This window comes from Nylanderia fulva, unplaced genomic scaffold, assembly GCF_048542155.1.
Source record: "Nylanderia fulva isolate GAGA-0341 unplaced genomic scaffold, ASM4854215v1 Scaffold35, whole genome shotgun sequence".
NCBI classification, from domain to species: Eukaryota; Metazoa; Arthropoda; class Insecta; order Hymenoptera; family Formicidae; genus Nylanderia; species Nylanderia fulva.
The window spans coordinates 2,324,000-2,340,396 of record NW_028190422.1 but is presented as its reverse complement, the minus strand read 5'-3'; the positions used below and the strand labels follow the sequence as shown (position 1 = coordinate 2,340,396).

Below are 16,397 nucleotides of genomic sequence, written 5' to 3'. Positions count from 1 at the left end.
ACTGCAATAATAATTTTATACATGCATTGTAATTTTTAAGATTTTATCAAAGAATAATAACTTTGCACGTAATTATATTCGATTAAACTAAACAAACTGAGAAAAAATATATAAAGTGATACAAAAGTTCTGAAACAATACAATAGAAATTCGGCGAATTAAAATTATGTACATAATAGAAATTCGGCGAATTAAAATTATAGTCTTATTCATAGCATCAAGCAACTGTTATCGCGAAGATTAACAATTTTAGAGTTGTAAACTAAATAATAGAAATAATCACAGACGCGCGCGAAGCGCGCTTGTGTAGTCTAGTTTTCTAGTTAGATAAATTTTTTCTGACATATTCGTGAAGTTGTTCACTATAACAACTGCTGCGTGTTGAGGTTTTAAAAATAGATTCGCGATTTTAACAGAATCGTTTTAATATCAGTCGTATGATTGGTTTTTTACACACAAATATGATGAAGATACTGATATTTTGTATAGTTTCTATCAATTGAAGAATCAACCAGAAGTATGTCAATGAAATATAATTAATCATCAATTCCCAGAAAAATTCTAATGATGATGATAAAATCCAATGTACAGCCATTATAATAAACAATGTGATATATAGTTTCAAATATAGAGTCAACCTGCAAGTAAACATATCTATTTACATATTCTAATACAACTATAATTATAAAAATTATGAATTATAAATAAATGCATTCTAAGCAACTGATGTTTCATAGAAATAAATATTTTTTTCGAAAAATTATAATTATTATAGATTACTTTTCAGTTTTTCAGATATGTATAAACACATATACATATGTACATACACATACACACACACACACACACACACACACATATATGTAAAACAGAAAACAAGTATTTATTTATTAAATGTTATTCATTAAATAAAATTAAAATAAAATAATAAAATAAATTTACGTTTAAAAAAAAAGAAAAAAAGAAAAAGAGAAAGAGTTATATATTTTCAAAAAACAAAAATGTAATTTTTACATTAAGAAAATTAATAGAATTAAAGCATTTATCATAATTTTGATCTCATTATTTCTCATGTTTTCAAGAATAGCAGACACTTGAGAATAAATAAGTTGCATTGAACAGCGTTAAGTTCATTATACAAGAGATCTGAATATGAAAATATTCCTTTCAAAAAATTAAAAAATTATCATTCCCTCTTATATTAAAAATAATCAAAAATGATTAATTTTGTAATGCTGTTGACAAATGAATATATTAGCAATATTATGCATTATTTTATTAATTCAATACTATGCATCGATATAAATATGTTTGTGTACGAACCATCGCTTGTTGTCATTATAACATCGACTTTCTGAATCTCTCAAATGGCGAATCGTATCCTTCTCGTAGGATGTAATCTTTAATACTGTATAGATAGATAAACAAATGCTACCGATAATACAGATACTTTTAGGCCCATAAAAATATAACTGATATGTTACAGCCTCTGAAATAAACTTATTCTTATGTTATATCAAATATTGCAAATACAGAGAAATCATATTTTTTACTTGTAACATGAATTCTCTCGAATAAATTAATCATAATTAAATTGTTCATAAATGTAGTTAATAGAGTTATGTTAACAGTAACATGCACTCACCATAGAACCAACAAGAATAATGGCTGCCAAAATCCGGTCGAAATTTTTTTGGCACGTTGGGATTAAATTCCATAAAGCCAAAGATGATAACGAGAATGAAGGGACCGCCCCAAGCAAAAATAGAATACATCAATTTCTTTTTTTCTTGTCGTTTCGCATTTCTTCGTAACAAACGAAATTCTCTGCGAAGTGCAACACTTCACATTTAGCCAATAACAAATAAAAAATTACGATAAAAATGCACATTAAATTAAATATGCAAGTTTTCAAAAAGTCTGTTCTATATGACAATTTATAATATAAAGATAAAGAAGAATAACATGAATAATATACTTGGCAATTACCTAAATGTCCACCACATGTCGAAACTCATTACACTTAACCAGAAAAAACTCGCTAAGAGAAAGAAATAATTGAAAAAACCTGCAATAATAAAATAAACGTCTAAGTGAAGAATGTATTTTAAAATATCACTACTCTATATCTCAATAAAAAAGATTTTCTTCAATTTCTTATATAAAAAGCAATACAATAATAAATATATAAAGCGATACGAAAATAAATATATCAAATTAAATAATTTTGATTTAAGAGAGATATGCAATTCTTCAAAATTTTAATGACACATTTAAAAAGATGTTTATTAAAACCAGCTCAAATTATATGTGTGATTGTACGTTAAAATGTACACACAAAATTTCAATATTATTTATTATTAATTTTTTTATTATATGATTTACTGTATTATTATATTATTTACTACATATTATATGATTTACCAGTCAAAAGACAGAAATCTGTCGGATTCATATGGATTAGGTCGCCTAAAATGTCGATCATGTTTGCTATAAAAGACAAACTACTATATCTACGCAGAATGAAACCATGTGTATTACGAAGCTCTGGAAATATTGAGTACACTAAGAATATTATGAGTAAACAGAGTATAGACACTATATGAAAACCAAAATATAAAATGGTGATAATCATCTTTAATGTACGATTATACATATTGATACCAATTTCTCTTTCTTTATCATTGGTATTGTTCAGAGTCTCCGAGCAGACAATCGCATCAAACTGATTTTGATCCACAACAGCCAGACAATAGGACATTGATTCGATAAATATTTCAAAATAAGGAAGATACAGAGAACCGTTTGTGAAAAATATGTACTTGTCGTAATCGTCGGAATCGTTCGAATTAAGCAGAAAGTGTTTAGTTTCCTGACAAGGATATTGGACGATTAAAGGGAAAAGTTCATCCACTGTCTTATTTTCGCTCTGCAACGAATCGTTCGAATAGCCATACACGTTTGGAAAAACATATTTATTTTCTCCAGCAATGCAATTCTTGTTAACCAACCGATTACCGAGAGGACAACAAAGTTGAATGCAAGTAATATTATCGCACATTTCGTGTGGCACGATATAATTTGTACTGTTATTTCCATTATTGGATTTATTAATGCTGTCAGCTTTGATAAAGTTCGCCCGAAGGTCCATTTGATTATTTTTTTCAGGATAATTTACAAAATGTGCAGAAAATTCCTCCTGCATCGAGTCATCATCATCGCGATCGTTTCTCGTGGATTTTATTAACTCATATTGCACATCGTTGTTATACTTGGTAGCATTTTTGTGTATATTATTCCGCGATAATTCTGCTTTTTTGTCACAATCTTTTTTGGCGTTCTGGTCAAACTCGCATTTTACAATATTCGAATTTTGATCTTTCTTATCGTCACTCATAGAACTTGATTGGGATACTAAAGATACAATAATGAGTAGAAACACACAACAGCAGAACTTGAGATTTTTTCTCCACATCGTCGATTCTTTTATATGTCAAATGTATTTATAAAAACTGCACTTATTAATTATAAATGTTTAACAGCGAGATGCGCAAAGTATGGAAGTAGAAATGCGTGTGATATCATTAGACTGTGACGGTTTGGCCGATAGGAACACTCTTGTTCCTGTAAAAGATAGTTACTTTTATGATAACTTACGGAATATGTATTGGCAGAACAATGATATATATAATAAAATTTATACGCATCAATCGGGAAATTAATGAATATTTTTAATTATAAATATTTGTACACAGTCAAGTAATCTGTCTAGAAACACAATTATTAAATAATTAAGTAATTCTGAAAATATGTTTATTTTCATAATTGATATATGTATAATAAATTCAAAGTAATTAAAAATCATTTGAGAGTAGAATAAGGACATGAAGAGGAGCAAAAAGAAAGATAATCGCAATGATCTTCAACGTTAATGCCCTTGTTGTTTAATTAACATTTACAGATACATTTACAGATAACATTTGTTTCAGATATGCGAGATAATCTACATCTTATTTAAATGTTCACCGATTATGAGAAAATAATCAGATTAAGAGAAAATATATGTACATGATGAGATATATAAGATATATATTACGTACATAAATAATGTACATATAAATTAAGTTACATACATCAATATTAGATATAAGTATTTTTAAAAAATTAAATAATTGAAAAATGATAAGATACATAAGAATGATCTTAATAGACGAATTCTTTGCACGACGGTTCGCTTTCGTGTATTTGATATTTTTCCTTAGAAAAATTATTTTTCGCATAATGGTAAAGTTGTTTACTCTGACAACTGCTGCGTGTTGAGGTTTAAAGCAGATTCGCGGTTTTAGCAGAATCGCTTTAATATCAGTCGTATGATTGGTTTTCTACACACAAATATGATGAAAGTACTGATATTTTGCATAGCTTCTATCAAAGGAAGAATAAACCACAAGTGTCTCAATATAATACACTCATTCGACGATTCCCACAAAAATTCAAATGTTGTTGATAAAATCCAATGTATAGCTATTATAATAAACAATGTAATATATAGTTTCAAATATAGAGTCAACCTGCAAATAAACACACTTCTTTACATATTCTAACAAAACTATAATTATAAAAATTATGAACTATAAACGAATGCATTCTAAGTAACTGATGTTTCATAGAAATAAATATTTTTTTCGAAAAATCCTTTATAGCAATGTATCACTAGTAATGCCAATTTATCACTAATTTCAAGTACTTAATCACTTATTTCGAGTACTTAAACTACTGTATATCAATATTTTAAGTACACTCGAAATAAGTGAAGAAAATTGGCATTACTAGTAATAAATTTCTGCAAGGGATCATAATTATTTTAAATTATTTTTCAGTTTTTCAGATATATGTATATATCGAGACATCATCATTGCGATCGTTTTTCGTGGATTTCATCAACTCATATTGCACACTGTAATTATACTTGATAGCATTTTTATGTATATATCCTTCCGCAATAATTCCGCTTTTTTGTCACAGTTTCTTTTGGCGTTCTCGTCAAACTTGTATTGTAAAATATTCGAATTCTGGTCTTTCTTATCGTTACTCGTGAAATTCGATTGAGATGCTAAAGATACAACGGCGAGTAAAAGCACGCAACAGCAGAATGTGAGAATTTCTCTACACATTTTTAACGCGTCAATTATACTTGGAAAAACTGACATATTAGTTAAATGTTTAATAACAAGATGTGCAAAACACGGAAATATCATTAGACTATGTTAGTTTTGGACGATAGGAATATACTCTTCTTCCTGCAAAAATAAAGTTACTTCTATAACAATTTATGGTCTATGTATTTTCACAAGCACAGTATATGTATATATTATGCAGAGTATATATATTTTAGGAAAAATGATCAGCATTCTAGAATATGAGATTGTATATACTTCATTTTATACTTAATAGTACACTTAATAGTATCGTGGTGCAAATGTACATTTGTGCCTAAATTTTATTACTTGTGCACAAAAGAGCTTGTAGGCAATAGATTTGTAGACAATATGCCTTGTACGCAAACGATTTGTTGGCAAACAGTCTGTTGGCAATCCATGCTGTTGTCAATCAATTTGTAGGCAATTATGGAGCTCTTCTAAAAAGTTTATATATCATATATGTGTCTTATTTTGGTCGCTTATGAAAATACAATGTGTTCACTGTTCAGAATGAATACATTCATATTATAACTTATTATAACTAAATTTTATAAAATAATTACATAAAATTTTAAGCTTACAATATATTGAAATGACGATTTAAATGATGTGTACAATCATGTCTTAGAGAATGCTGACCATTCCTCCTGTACAACAAATACTGTATATAAATATTTTTATTTTCTCGTTTCATTTAATCCAACCGAATATAATTAAACGCGCGAAGCGAGGTTATATTATTCTTTCATAATATAATCTCAAAAATTGCAAAGTAAGTATAAAAATTATTATTGCAACGCATGCATAAAATGATATTAATTAATTGTGCAATGCATAAAAATAAAGTATTTAATCTTCAGAGAATAGAAACAAGAAAACAGAATATTTTACAAGAATTTTTTTCGAATCAATACATTTTCATTCTACACTTCCGTTAAATTCGCGCGTCTATACACATCCAACAGCGAATCCGACAAGAACATCTCTCTTTCTATTCTTTCCACTGGATTAGTACACTCCACCCATCCGTCATGGAGCGCGTCTCGTGCGCGACTGATTCTCGTTCGAGACATCGCGACTGCAAGCCTGACGATCACGTGACTAGTTTCGCGCGAGTCCGGACTCGAATCGGCGCGCGAATCTAATGGAAGCGCATTTTTGATTGAAAGATTTTTGTAGGACATTCTATTTTTTTGTTCTCTGTTAAAGATTTAAACATTGACTTTTTTATATGCATCGCATAATTAATTAATATATCTTTATGCATGCATTGCAATAATAATTTTTATGCGTGCGTATGAAGTTTTTGAGATAAATAAAAACCATTAAATTTATAAAATTATGAAAGAAACATAATGAGATCGTAAAATGTGACGAGATGAGAGTATTAGTATTATAAAACAACTACAGACTACTGCAGACAATGGAAATAATTTCACGCGTGCATCGAAAATTATTTTTTTTTATGCAAATGAAAATATATATTTTTCCATGTCTTTCTACTTTAAATAGAATTTTGTGTCTTTGTTTCACAGAAAGCAATTCTGAAAATATGCTTATCGTTACGATTGAAATATATGCATAATCAACTCAATGTGCAATTATGGTAAATCAAATTATAACAGAAAGACAGGAAGTGGAGCAAAAAAAAAATATAATAGATATATTCTTTAATGTATTAATGTCCTTGTTTAATTTCTCATTTAAATTGTTGAAACGACGCAAAGTAGCTACATTTTATTTAAATATTTTCAGATTATGATTAAGAGAAATATACATAATAAGTTGCGTGATACATAAGATGTACATATATAAATGAACATATGGATTATGTAACATACATTTATTTGATATGTTAAATAAGTATCTGGGAAATAGTTAAATGATTGAGCAATAATAAAATACACGAACTTATATAAGACTGTTAGCAGGCAAATTCTTTGCAATTCTCTTACGGTTCGCTCTCTTGTACTTTATATTCTTCCATAGAAAGATTATTTTCATGATGATGAAGTTGTTCACTATAACAACTGCTGCGTGTTGAGATTTCGGAAGCAGATCCGCGATTTTGATAGAATCGCTTTAAGAGCAGGCGCATGATTTTCTTCTTACACACAAATATGATGAAGATACTGATATTTTGTAATGTTTCCAACACAAGAAGACTATAGCTGATGTACATTATTATGATTACATTATAATCAATCGACAATAACAATTCCACACATGTTGTCATAATCCATTGCATGGCTATTATGATAAATAACATAATATATAGTTTCAGATATAGATTAAACCTGCAAATAAATATATATCTCTTTTATTCTGAAATTATGATACGACTGATTATGAAAATTATTCTAATAAGGTAAATTTACGGAAAGAATTATAACATTTTTCTGAAGAAAAAAATTTGTTAAGGTAATTTTCATGTTAAAAAATGGAATTAAAACATTTATCTTGATGTTATTCTCACTGTCTCATCTTTCTAAAAATAGTTTGGATTTTGAAGACATTTGAAAAAATATGCGCGGAATTGAAGAAAATATAATAATGAGTTTATTGTATAAGTAATATGATTATGAAAGCATTGTAAAGTAAGTGAAAAAGTCTAAAAATAATAATTTCTTTCTTATATCGGGAACATGATCAAACACAATTAAATTTTGTAATGCTGTTGACAAATAAAATATAGTAGCATGCATGCACAATTATTAATAAGATATACATATAAATATAAAGATGATTATATGCGAACCATTGCTTGTTGTCATTATAACATCGGCTTTCTGAATTTCTCAGATGACGGGCCATGTTTTTTTCATAACTTGCGATTTTCAATACTGTATAGATAGATAACCAAATGCTACTGATTATACAGATACTTTTAGGCCCGTAAAAATACAAGCGATACGCTGCACTTTCTGTAATAAAAAATATACTCTTCGTAATTACATCGTATATTGCAAGGATGCAAAAAAACATACTTTTACTTTTAAATTCTCAAATGGATTAATCATAATTAAATGTGTTGTTAAAGAATTATGTTAACATACACTCACCAAGAGAAAACCAACAATCATTGACACTAAATTCCGGTCGAAATATTTTTGGCACATTATTGGAAATAAGTTCCATGAAGGCACAGATGATAGTGAGAATGAAGGGACTTCCCCAAGCAACGATAGAATATATCAATTTCTTTTTTTCTTGTTGTTTCGCATTTCTTCGTAACGAGCGAACTTCTCTGCGAAGAGAAGTACAGGGTTTGTCCGGAAAGTAATGCGTCGCATTTTTTTGTGACGCGACTATACATCGCAGAGCGATGGGACCGGTTGGGGAGGAAGGGGGGTACCCTTAGCTTTCCAACGGTAGGTCGCTCAATTGTTTCCATGCGCTTGGAGGGTTAGGACGGCTTATTCTGTGAACCTCTGCTTAGTGGTCGCGTCGAACTTGTGATGGAGAGAACGATAGAGCAACGCTATGCGTTCAATAATTCCGACATTAAGCGAACATTCATTCGACGGTCTGCATTCAATAATTGGCGCACACGAGTCACATTGTCGTCCGTTCGCGATGTTGACGGGCGTCCTGCGCGGGCCTCGTCGGCGACCTCCTTCCGACCTTCTCTAAACATCTTGTGCCATCTGTTTGACTGCGATTTGGAAAGGCAATCGTCCCCGAAAACTTTCTTGAGCATTTCAAAAGTTTCCAGCGGCGTCTTGTCCAGCTTCACGCAAAACTTTATCGCATAGCGTTGCTCTATCGTTCTCTCCATCACAAGTTCGACGCGACCACTAAGCAGAGGTTCACAGAATAAGCCGTCCTAACCCTCCAAGCGCATGGAAACAATTGAGCGACCTACCGTTGGAAAGCTAAGGGTACCCCCCTTCCTCCCCAACCGGTCCCATCGCTCTGCGATGTATAGTCGCGTCACAAAAAAATGCGACGCATTACTTTCCGGACAAACCCTGTATATACATGCATTTGTACATACATTTATATCAAAGATAAATATTTTATCGTATTATATCTAATACATATATGTATGTATAAATCATAATTTTATAAAAATTAATTCATATTATATAGATTATAGATAAAGAATAATAATATGAAAGATATATTTAATTTACCTAAATGCCCACCACATATCGAAACTCATTACACTTAACCAGAAGAAACTTGCCAAAAAAAAGAAATAGGAGATTAAAGCTGCAACAACAAAATAAATAATGTTTTAAGTGAAGAGAATATTTAAAAATGCCGCAAATTGACAAATGCTACTATATTTCTATATATATATATATAAGAAAAGATTTTTTCATCTTTATATACTAAAAATTCATAACAGAAAATAACATAAAAATGTAAAAAAATAAATTAAATAATTTAAATTAAATAATTTGAATTAAATTTGATTGAAGAGAGACATAATTCTTTAAAATTTTAATGACATAAATAAAAATATATTTATTCAAACTCAAATTGTATGATTGTGTTAAAGTGCACACAAAATTTCAATTTTATTCATTATTAATTCTTTGTGTTTCTCTTTAAAATTTTAATAAATTATGCATTCAAGTTTTATCGTTATTATAATTCATAATAAACAGAAATATAGCTAATGTATGTAACACTACATTAATTATTATATGTTTTATATATTGTACCACTTATAATACAGATGGAATATATCTCACTCGCATCGATTAGACAGCTCAAAATTTCGATCAGACATCCTATAATCGACAAACTGCTGTATCTGCGTAGCATAAAACTATGTGTGTTACAAAGCTCTGGCAATATAGAGTATACCAAGATTACAATAAGCAAAAAGAACATAGACACTATTTGGCAACTTGTAAAAAAAATTATAATCCTTGTCAGCTTCTCCTGTATTAAATCTATATACATGTAGTCATTTTTATCCAAACTAATTTCTTGAATGGTTTTGTTCAGACTCTCCAAACAGACAATCGCATCAAACTGATTATGATCCACAACGGCCAGACAATAGGACGTTGAATTGATGAATCTTTCAAAATAAGGAAGATACAGAAAACCGTCTGTAAAAAACATGTACTTGTCAGAATCGTTTGAATTAAGCAGAAAGGGTTTAGTTTCCTGGCATGGAGGTTGGACGATAAATTGAAAGAGTTCATCCACTGTCTTATTTTTGCTCTGGAACGAATAGTTCGAATAGTCATACACGTTTGGGAACACATATTCATTTTCTCCAGCAATGCATTCTCCATCAATCAAGCGATTACCGAGAGGACAACAAAGTTGAATGCAAGTAATATTATTACAATTTGTACTGTTATTTCCATTATTGGAACTATTAATGCTGTCAACCTTGGTAAAGTTTGCTCGAAGATCCACTGGATTATCCTTCTCAGGATAATTCACAAAATGCGCAGACAATTCATCAGCATCGCGTTCGTTTCTCGTGGATTTAATGCGAAATCCGTGTTGCACGTTTTCATTGTACTTCTCATTTTTATGTAAATTATTCCATGCCAATTTGACTTTTTTGTCACAGTTTCTTTCCGCGTTCTCGTCAAACTCGCATTGTACAGTCGAAGTCTGATCTTTCTTATCGGCACTCGTTGAACTCGATTGAGACACTAAAGATAGAATGATGAATAAAAGCGCGCAACAGCAGAACATAAGATTTTTTCTACTCATCGTTGAGTTGTTGACGCGTCAAATATTACTTGGAAACAGCAGATTTAGTATTAATTAAATGTTCAACAGTTGCAGCGAGATATGCGAAGTACGGAAGTACAAACGAGTGATATGACGATTTGGCCGATAGGAATACTCTTGTTTCTGCAAAGGATAAAGCTAGTTTTTATGACACTTGCGGAATATGTATTTGCAGAAGAACGATATATACATATTATATTTACACGCAGTGAATAAACCATAAAATTAATGAATATTTTTAATTATAAATATTTGTACTCATTGTCCAGTCGAATAATTTCTCTCAAAAAACAATTATAGTAAATAATATTCGTAACTATGTAATTTTTTAAGTGATGATTAATTTTGCATTATTGTACGTCGATCGTTTTGTTTGTCAAAATAATTAAACCTGATTTCCACAGTATATATATTCTCTTTCTTCGTGTCCTCTGATTTTTATTCTTTAATCATATATTCGTAAACTTTTCTTTCCTTTGCAGTTTGTATTTCTGTATTTTTTCTGATAACATTTTTTATTAACATTATTAAAAACTGGATACATCAATTTGACCTGGACATAATTTAACAATATTGAACTAGCCTATATTTACTGTTAATAATATAACGTTAACATATTGTATGAAGCGTGTATATATATCGACTAATATCTTATAAATTTGTATGTTAGTTTTTGCTTTAGTATATGAACATTTTTATCAATAACATTATAATGATAAAAATATTATGGCTGACAATTTTAATCTTAATTAACTCTAGATAACATATACATATAACTATTTTACATGCTCATTTCTGTGACATTTGGTCTCCTATTTCTAATATGTTTCTAATATGTTTTTAATTTAAAATATATTAAATACACAAAATATAAATATATAATAGATACATATATGTGTATGTTTTTAAATATATATTTAAATATTTTAAATATATATTTAATTGTATTGTATATAGTTCATTAATTATTTATGTTTGCATTTTAAATATATATGTTTACGTAGATAAAATAATTTAGGAGACGATACATTTCTATCGTAGCAACATTTATTGCTAAACGCGTGACGCAAATATTTATCTAAATATCAAATCGGACGTACCTTTCTAAAAAAAGGTTTTAAAATATAAGACATTATTTTATAACAAATGTGTAGAAAATATTTTTGTTAATACGCAATTTTGTTAATACGCATTTTTGTTAATACGCATTTTTGTTAATACGCATTTTTGTTAATACGCAAAATTAAATGAATGAAGAGTAAAGGGTAAGTTGAGGGAATAAAAATGTGCTTGGTTTGTGAGATTAAAAATGGATTGATTGTAACAATAAAATATAAAAATAATTATATTATAAAAATTCACACCAGTTTTATATTTGCATTATTTCTTATCAAATTAATATGTTTGCCTACGATATATTTATAGATGCACATATAGTAAATAAAACGATATCGCTCACTTAATATCGAAATAATTATTTCTCTCTCTGCGAGCATTCAGTTGATTATATTTTTTCGTAAGTTAGTTTTAAAATTTGTTAGAATAAATATTTCTTCAGCAACTACACAAAAATGTCAAAAATCAATAAAACCAAGAAAAATAAAATATATCTTATATATCTTTCACAGTTTGAAAACTGTTCGTATCTCGATATCTTTGTTCAGATAAAATTGTCAATAAAATCAATCGCTGACAAAAAACATTGTCAAGAAATATATAGCCTCCTACTATTAAAGTCACGCAAAAGTGTATTTAGGCCAGTCTTAGTTAGAATTAGCTGGAATCTTTTTATTTCGGTGGCAGATAACCTCGATCTTCGTTGCTCTTTCGCGTGATGCTTTCTGGTCCTACAGGTCTGATGCTTTCTGGTCCTATGGGTCTGATGCGAGACCCCGTTTCGGTCACAGCACGACCCAGCCTGAATCCCGCCCGGTATCCGTTTTCATCAGCGATGTAGCTTGTGAATACAAAGATTATGTTATGCTTTCTCAACTCTTGAATATTAGAAAAAATATATGCTTTTGTATGTTTAATAAAGACATTATTAAAATTTTATTAATAAAATTATTTTATTAATACAATATTATTATTAAAATTTATTATTAAAATTATTATTAAAATTATTATTAAAATTATACGTAAAACCTATCTTATTCCTCAAATTAAAAATTGCAAATGTCATATAAATCAGCTTTTGTAAATAATATATTAATAATACCTTAATCAGCGAATAATATTTTTTGACAGAAATCAGCTGATAACTATCAAAAATATTAATCGAGTTTAAAGTATTCTAGCATATTATTTTAATTTCTATAATATATTATTATTTTAAAATTTAATTAGCAATTTACGCTTTTAATCAGCTGATTTCTGTCAAAAAATATTAATAAAACGTTAACAAAAAAAATCTCTAAACAGTAAATCAGTTTACATAAATATATGATGTTCGACGTTTCTAAATCTAAATTCAAACACCTGTTTAATAATTTTTCAGACTTAACAGCAATCGAATATCCGAAGAACTTTGATCTCAGATTCATTAAGATTCAACTCAACCTGATCTTTAGATATAGAAAAAACCTTCAGATATAAAAATTGATTTAAATATAATTAAAATATTAAATGCAGATTATCGCGATAAAATATATAGGACATACTCACTTAACAGAAACGGGAATTCCTTCGGGGCTCCTGTAGGAGTAAGATCCTTCTACTACTCGGACCACTTCGCCATCCACAAGTTTGAAGGTTGCGACCTCCGTCCTCTCGACGCCGTCCTCGTTGAGGATATTAGTGGAAACCGGTGGACTCGCAGCGACTTTCTGCTCGCTCTCGAAGGGTGGTTTCAGAATCAGACCGCCTGATCCACGCGCGAACAGCGGCGCTTTTTGATCCGGGGATAGCTTCTCGGTGAAGCACAGCGGAAATGACAGCAAGCACCAAATCTATAAGAGGAAGTTAATTTTTACATCAGTAACAGAAAATAAATTTGCATATTTTATTAATTAAATGTAGGGCATTATTTTCTGAATATCCCAAACATATGTATATTTACGTTACCTCTCTTCCAAGATATTGTAATTAAATAAATATTAAATTAATATAATAAATATAATTTATATAATATAATATAATATATTATATAATATAAGTTCAATATTAATAAATATAATATTAATATATAATATATATAATATAATATATATATATATATATATATATATAATATAATATAAATTTAATATTAAATGAACAACTAAAAGAGAAGCGTGTTGTGCAGTTCTACATGAAAAAAAAAATCAAAAATTGTAGAATAAAATCTTTTCATTTTGACAACTGTTTTCCTCGAGAATTGAACGACTAAGAGCATCATCATTTCTCATTTTTGTTAAATAATTAATGAACTATATCTACGTCTACGCGATCGGGAATTGCCGAGAGGATGACCCCGCGACCGATGCGGCGCGTCGCGTTGGATAATCAGCGATCGCCGTTCACGGTGGTGATGGTAGTGGATCCCTCTTTAAAGGACACTTTCTACTTAATCGATGACCGGCCGGCCGGGCCTGGGTTTCGAACGCTTCGGGGCCCAATAACCGGCCCCGTGCGATTATACGAAGACGCAATAATCGCGGGCCCTCGCGATAGAAAGGAGCGATGTCGCGGGAATCTCGCGAATCGTTTCAAGGAAAATGTGTGAACTCTCAACCCCTGCCACACTATATATATTATAAGAGACAACCGATATTTTACGGCGGTATACATCTTTTATCTGAGGAAGATGTAACTGGTTCTACTTAAAGGATCGACCACTCGGGTGATTAATCTTAACGGCTGTTATTAATCAGTTCTTCGAGCGTGGAAATATAAATATATATGAAAGAGAAATTTAATGCAAAGGTTATTAGCGGAAAGAATGCTACTCTTATATTGCATCATTGGGGATTCGTAGAAATACTACGACGTTAATGCAACTGTCGGATTAGACAGCAATTAACATAGATATCAGAAAAGAAAGAGAGAGAGAGAAAGCACATCTATTAAATTGAAAATAATTTATGTAAAGATTAAACTACGGTACTTTAAAAAAAAAAATTAAATTAAATTAATGCATCGATGCACTTTGAGAGCTAAAATAAGCTCAAAGCATTTATCGCACGTACGACTTTATAGTAGCATCAGTTCATCAAGATTTATATCTTCTTTATTTCTTTCATACTTTTATAGTTATTGGACGTAACGATTCAGTTAGTGCGGTCGTACTTTTTCCCGCAAAGATGCAAATGCAAACGCGCGTTGCAACGAGATTGCGCGGCGAACGTGAAATTTACGAGCGATTCGCGCCATTCGCAGGTAATCAGCCACGAACGCAGCATCCACGAGAATTCTGGTAAAAGTTCGCGACAATGTTCTTTTATCTTTCTTATTTTTTCCACCAAAATAATAAAAATTATTAAAAAAAAAAATAAAAATAAAGCCGTTATAGGTATTCTGAAATAGCAATTGACAATGATGATAATTAAAAAACCATCTTAAAAGATAATTAGAAAATAAAATTAAAATATATCTTACGATTGGAAAAATAAAAAATTATTCCTAATTATCGCGACAATGTTCTCTTATCTTTTTTATTTTTTTCACCAAAATAATAAAAAATATAATAAAAAATTAAAGCTATTATAGGTATTCTGAAATAGCAACTGACAATGATGATAATTAAAAAACCGTCTCGAAAGGTAATTAGAAAATAAAACTAAAATATATCTTACGATTGGAAAAATAAAAAATTATTCCTAATTCTAATACATTATAAAAACCATCATTATTTTTCATTATATTATCGATTAACTTGTAATAAAAAAACATGTCTTTTTAGGATGACACTTAGCAGTAATCAAAAAATTCCTAAATTTACTTATCTCACATTAGGTGCAAACTAAAAATATATGAATAAAGTGAAGTCAATATACGCTAATAAATAATATAAAAAATATATAAAGGTGTAGTTTGGAGGATTTTTTTCACGCTTTACGCAGACGTTGGAATTTTTTTTCGCAAAACGTACCAGCGCGTGAACGATCCCGCGACGACCCATCGTAATTACGACTGTCAATTATGACAACAATACAATAACGAAAATAAAGAGGACACTTCGCACTGCATCACCCGGAATCTTGCACGGACACACCCTGCGTTACACCGGGACTATATGTATACAGAATCTTGTCGGCGGATTTGTACTTCTGCGAGCCCCCGGCCTTATATACCTAATGAAAATGATCGGGCGCTCTTCCCTCTCTGATCCCTACTTCGAGAAGACGACCGAATGCACGAATGGCTATTTGCTGTTCGCGATTATTGCCGATCGTTCATTATCTGTGTATCGTATCATTATATTCACGAGCTGGAGAACATTGTTTGAAAACCGTAAACAAATCGATCAATTAAAAGATCATTAGCCAAATATAAATTTATTGACAG

The 16,397-nt window shown here is 30.0% G+C and overlaps 2 protein-coding genes across 2 annotated transcripts; both read right to left on the bottom strand.

Annotated features, from left to right (window-relative positions):
• Positions 1-191: 191 nt before the first annotated feature.
• Positions 192-11,047, bottom strand: LOC114934939 (uncharacterized). Its single transcript, XM_085485196.1, is given in 11 exon segments — positions 192-638; positions 1,324-1,489; positions 1,646-1,827; positions 1,990-2,068; positions 2,425-3,483; positions 4,970-5,166; positions 7,157-7,498; positions 7,960-8,125; positions 8,264-8,448; positions 9,338-9,416; positions 9,875-11,047. Coding segments are annotated over 11 exon segments (3,792 nt in total). The 5' UTR covers positions 10,893-11,047; the 3' UTR covers positions 192-319.
• Positions 11,048-11,165: 118 nt separating this feature from the next.
• Positions 11,166-16,011, bottom strand: LOC114934938 (uncharacterized). Its single transcript, XM_029307652.2, has 3 exons — positions 15,982-16,011; positions 13,578-13,861; positions 11,166-12,870 (listed from the first exon to the last, which is right to left on the bottom strand). Exons 1-3 carry the CDS (start codon positions 16,009-16,011, stop codon positions 12,702-12,704), a joined length of 483 nt encoding a protein of 160 aa, XP_029163485.1. The 3' UTR covers positions 11,166-12,701.
• Positions 16,012-16,397: the final 386 nt, after the last annotated feature.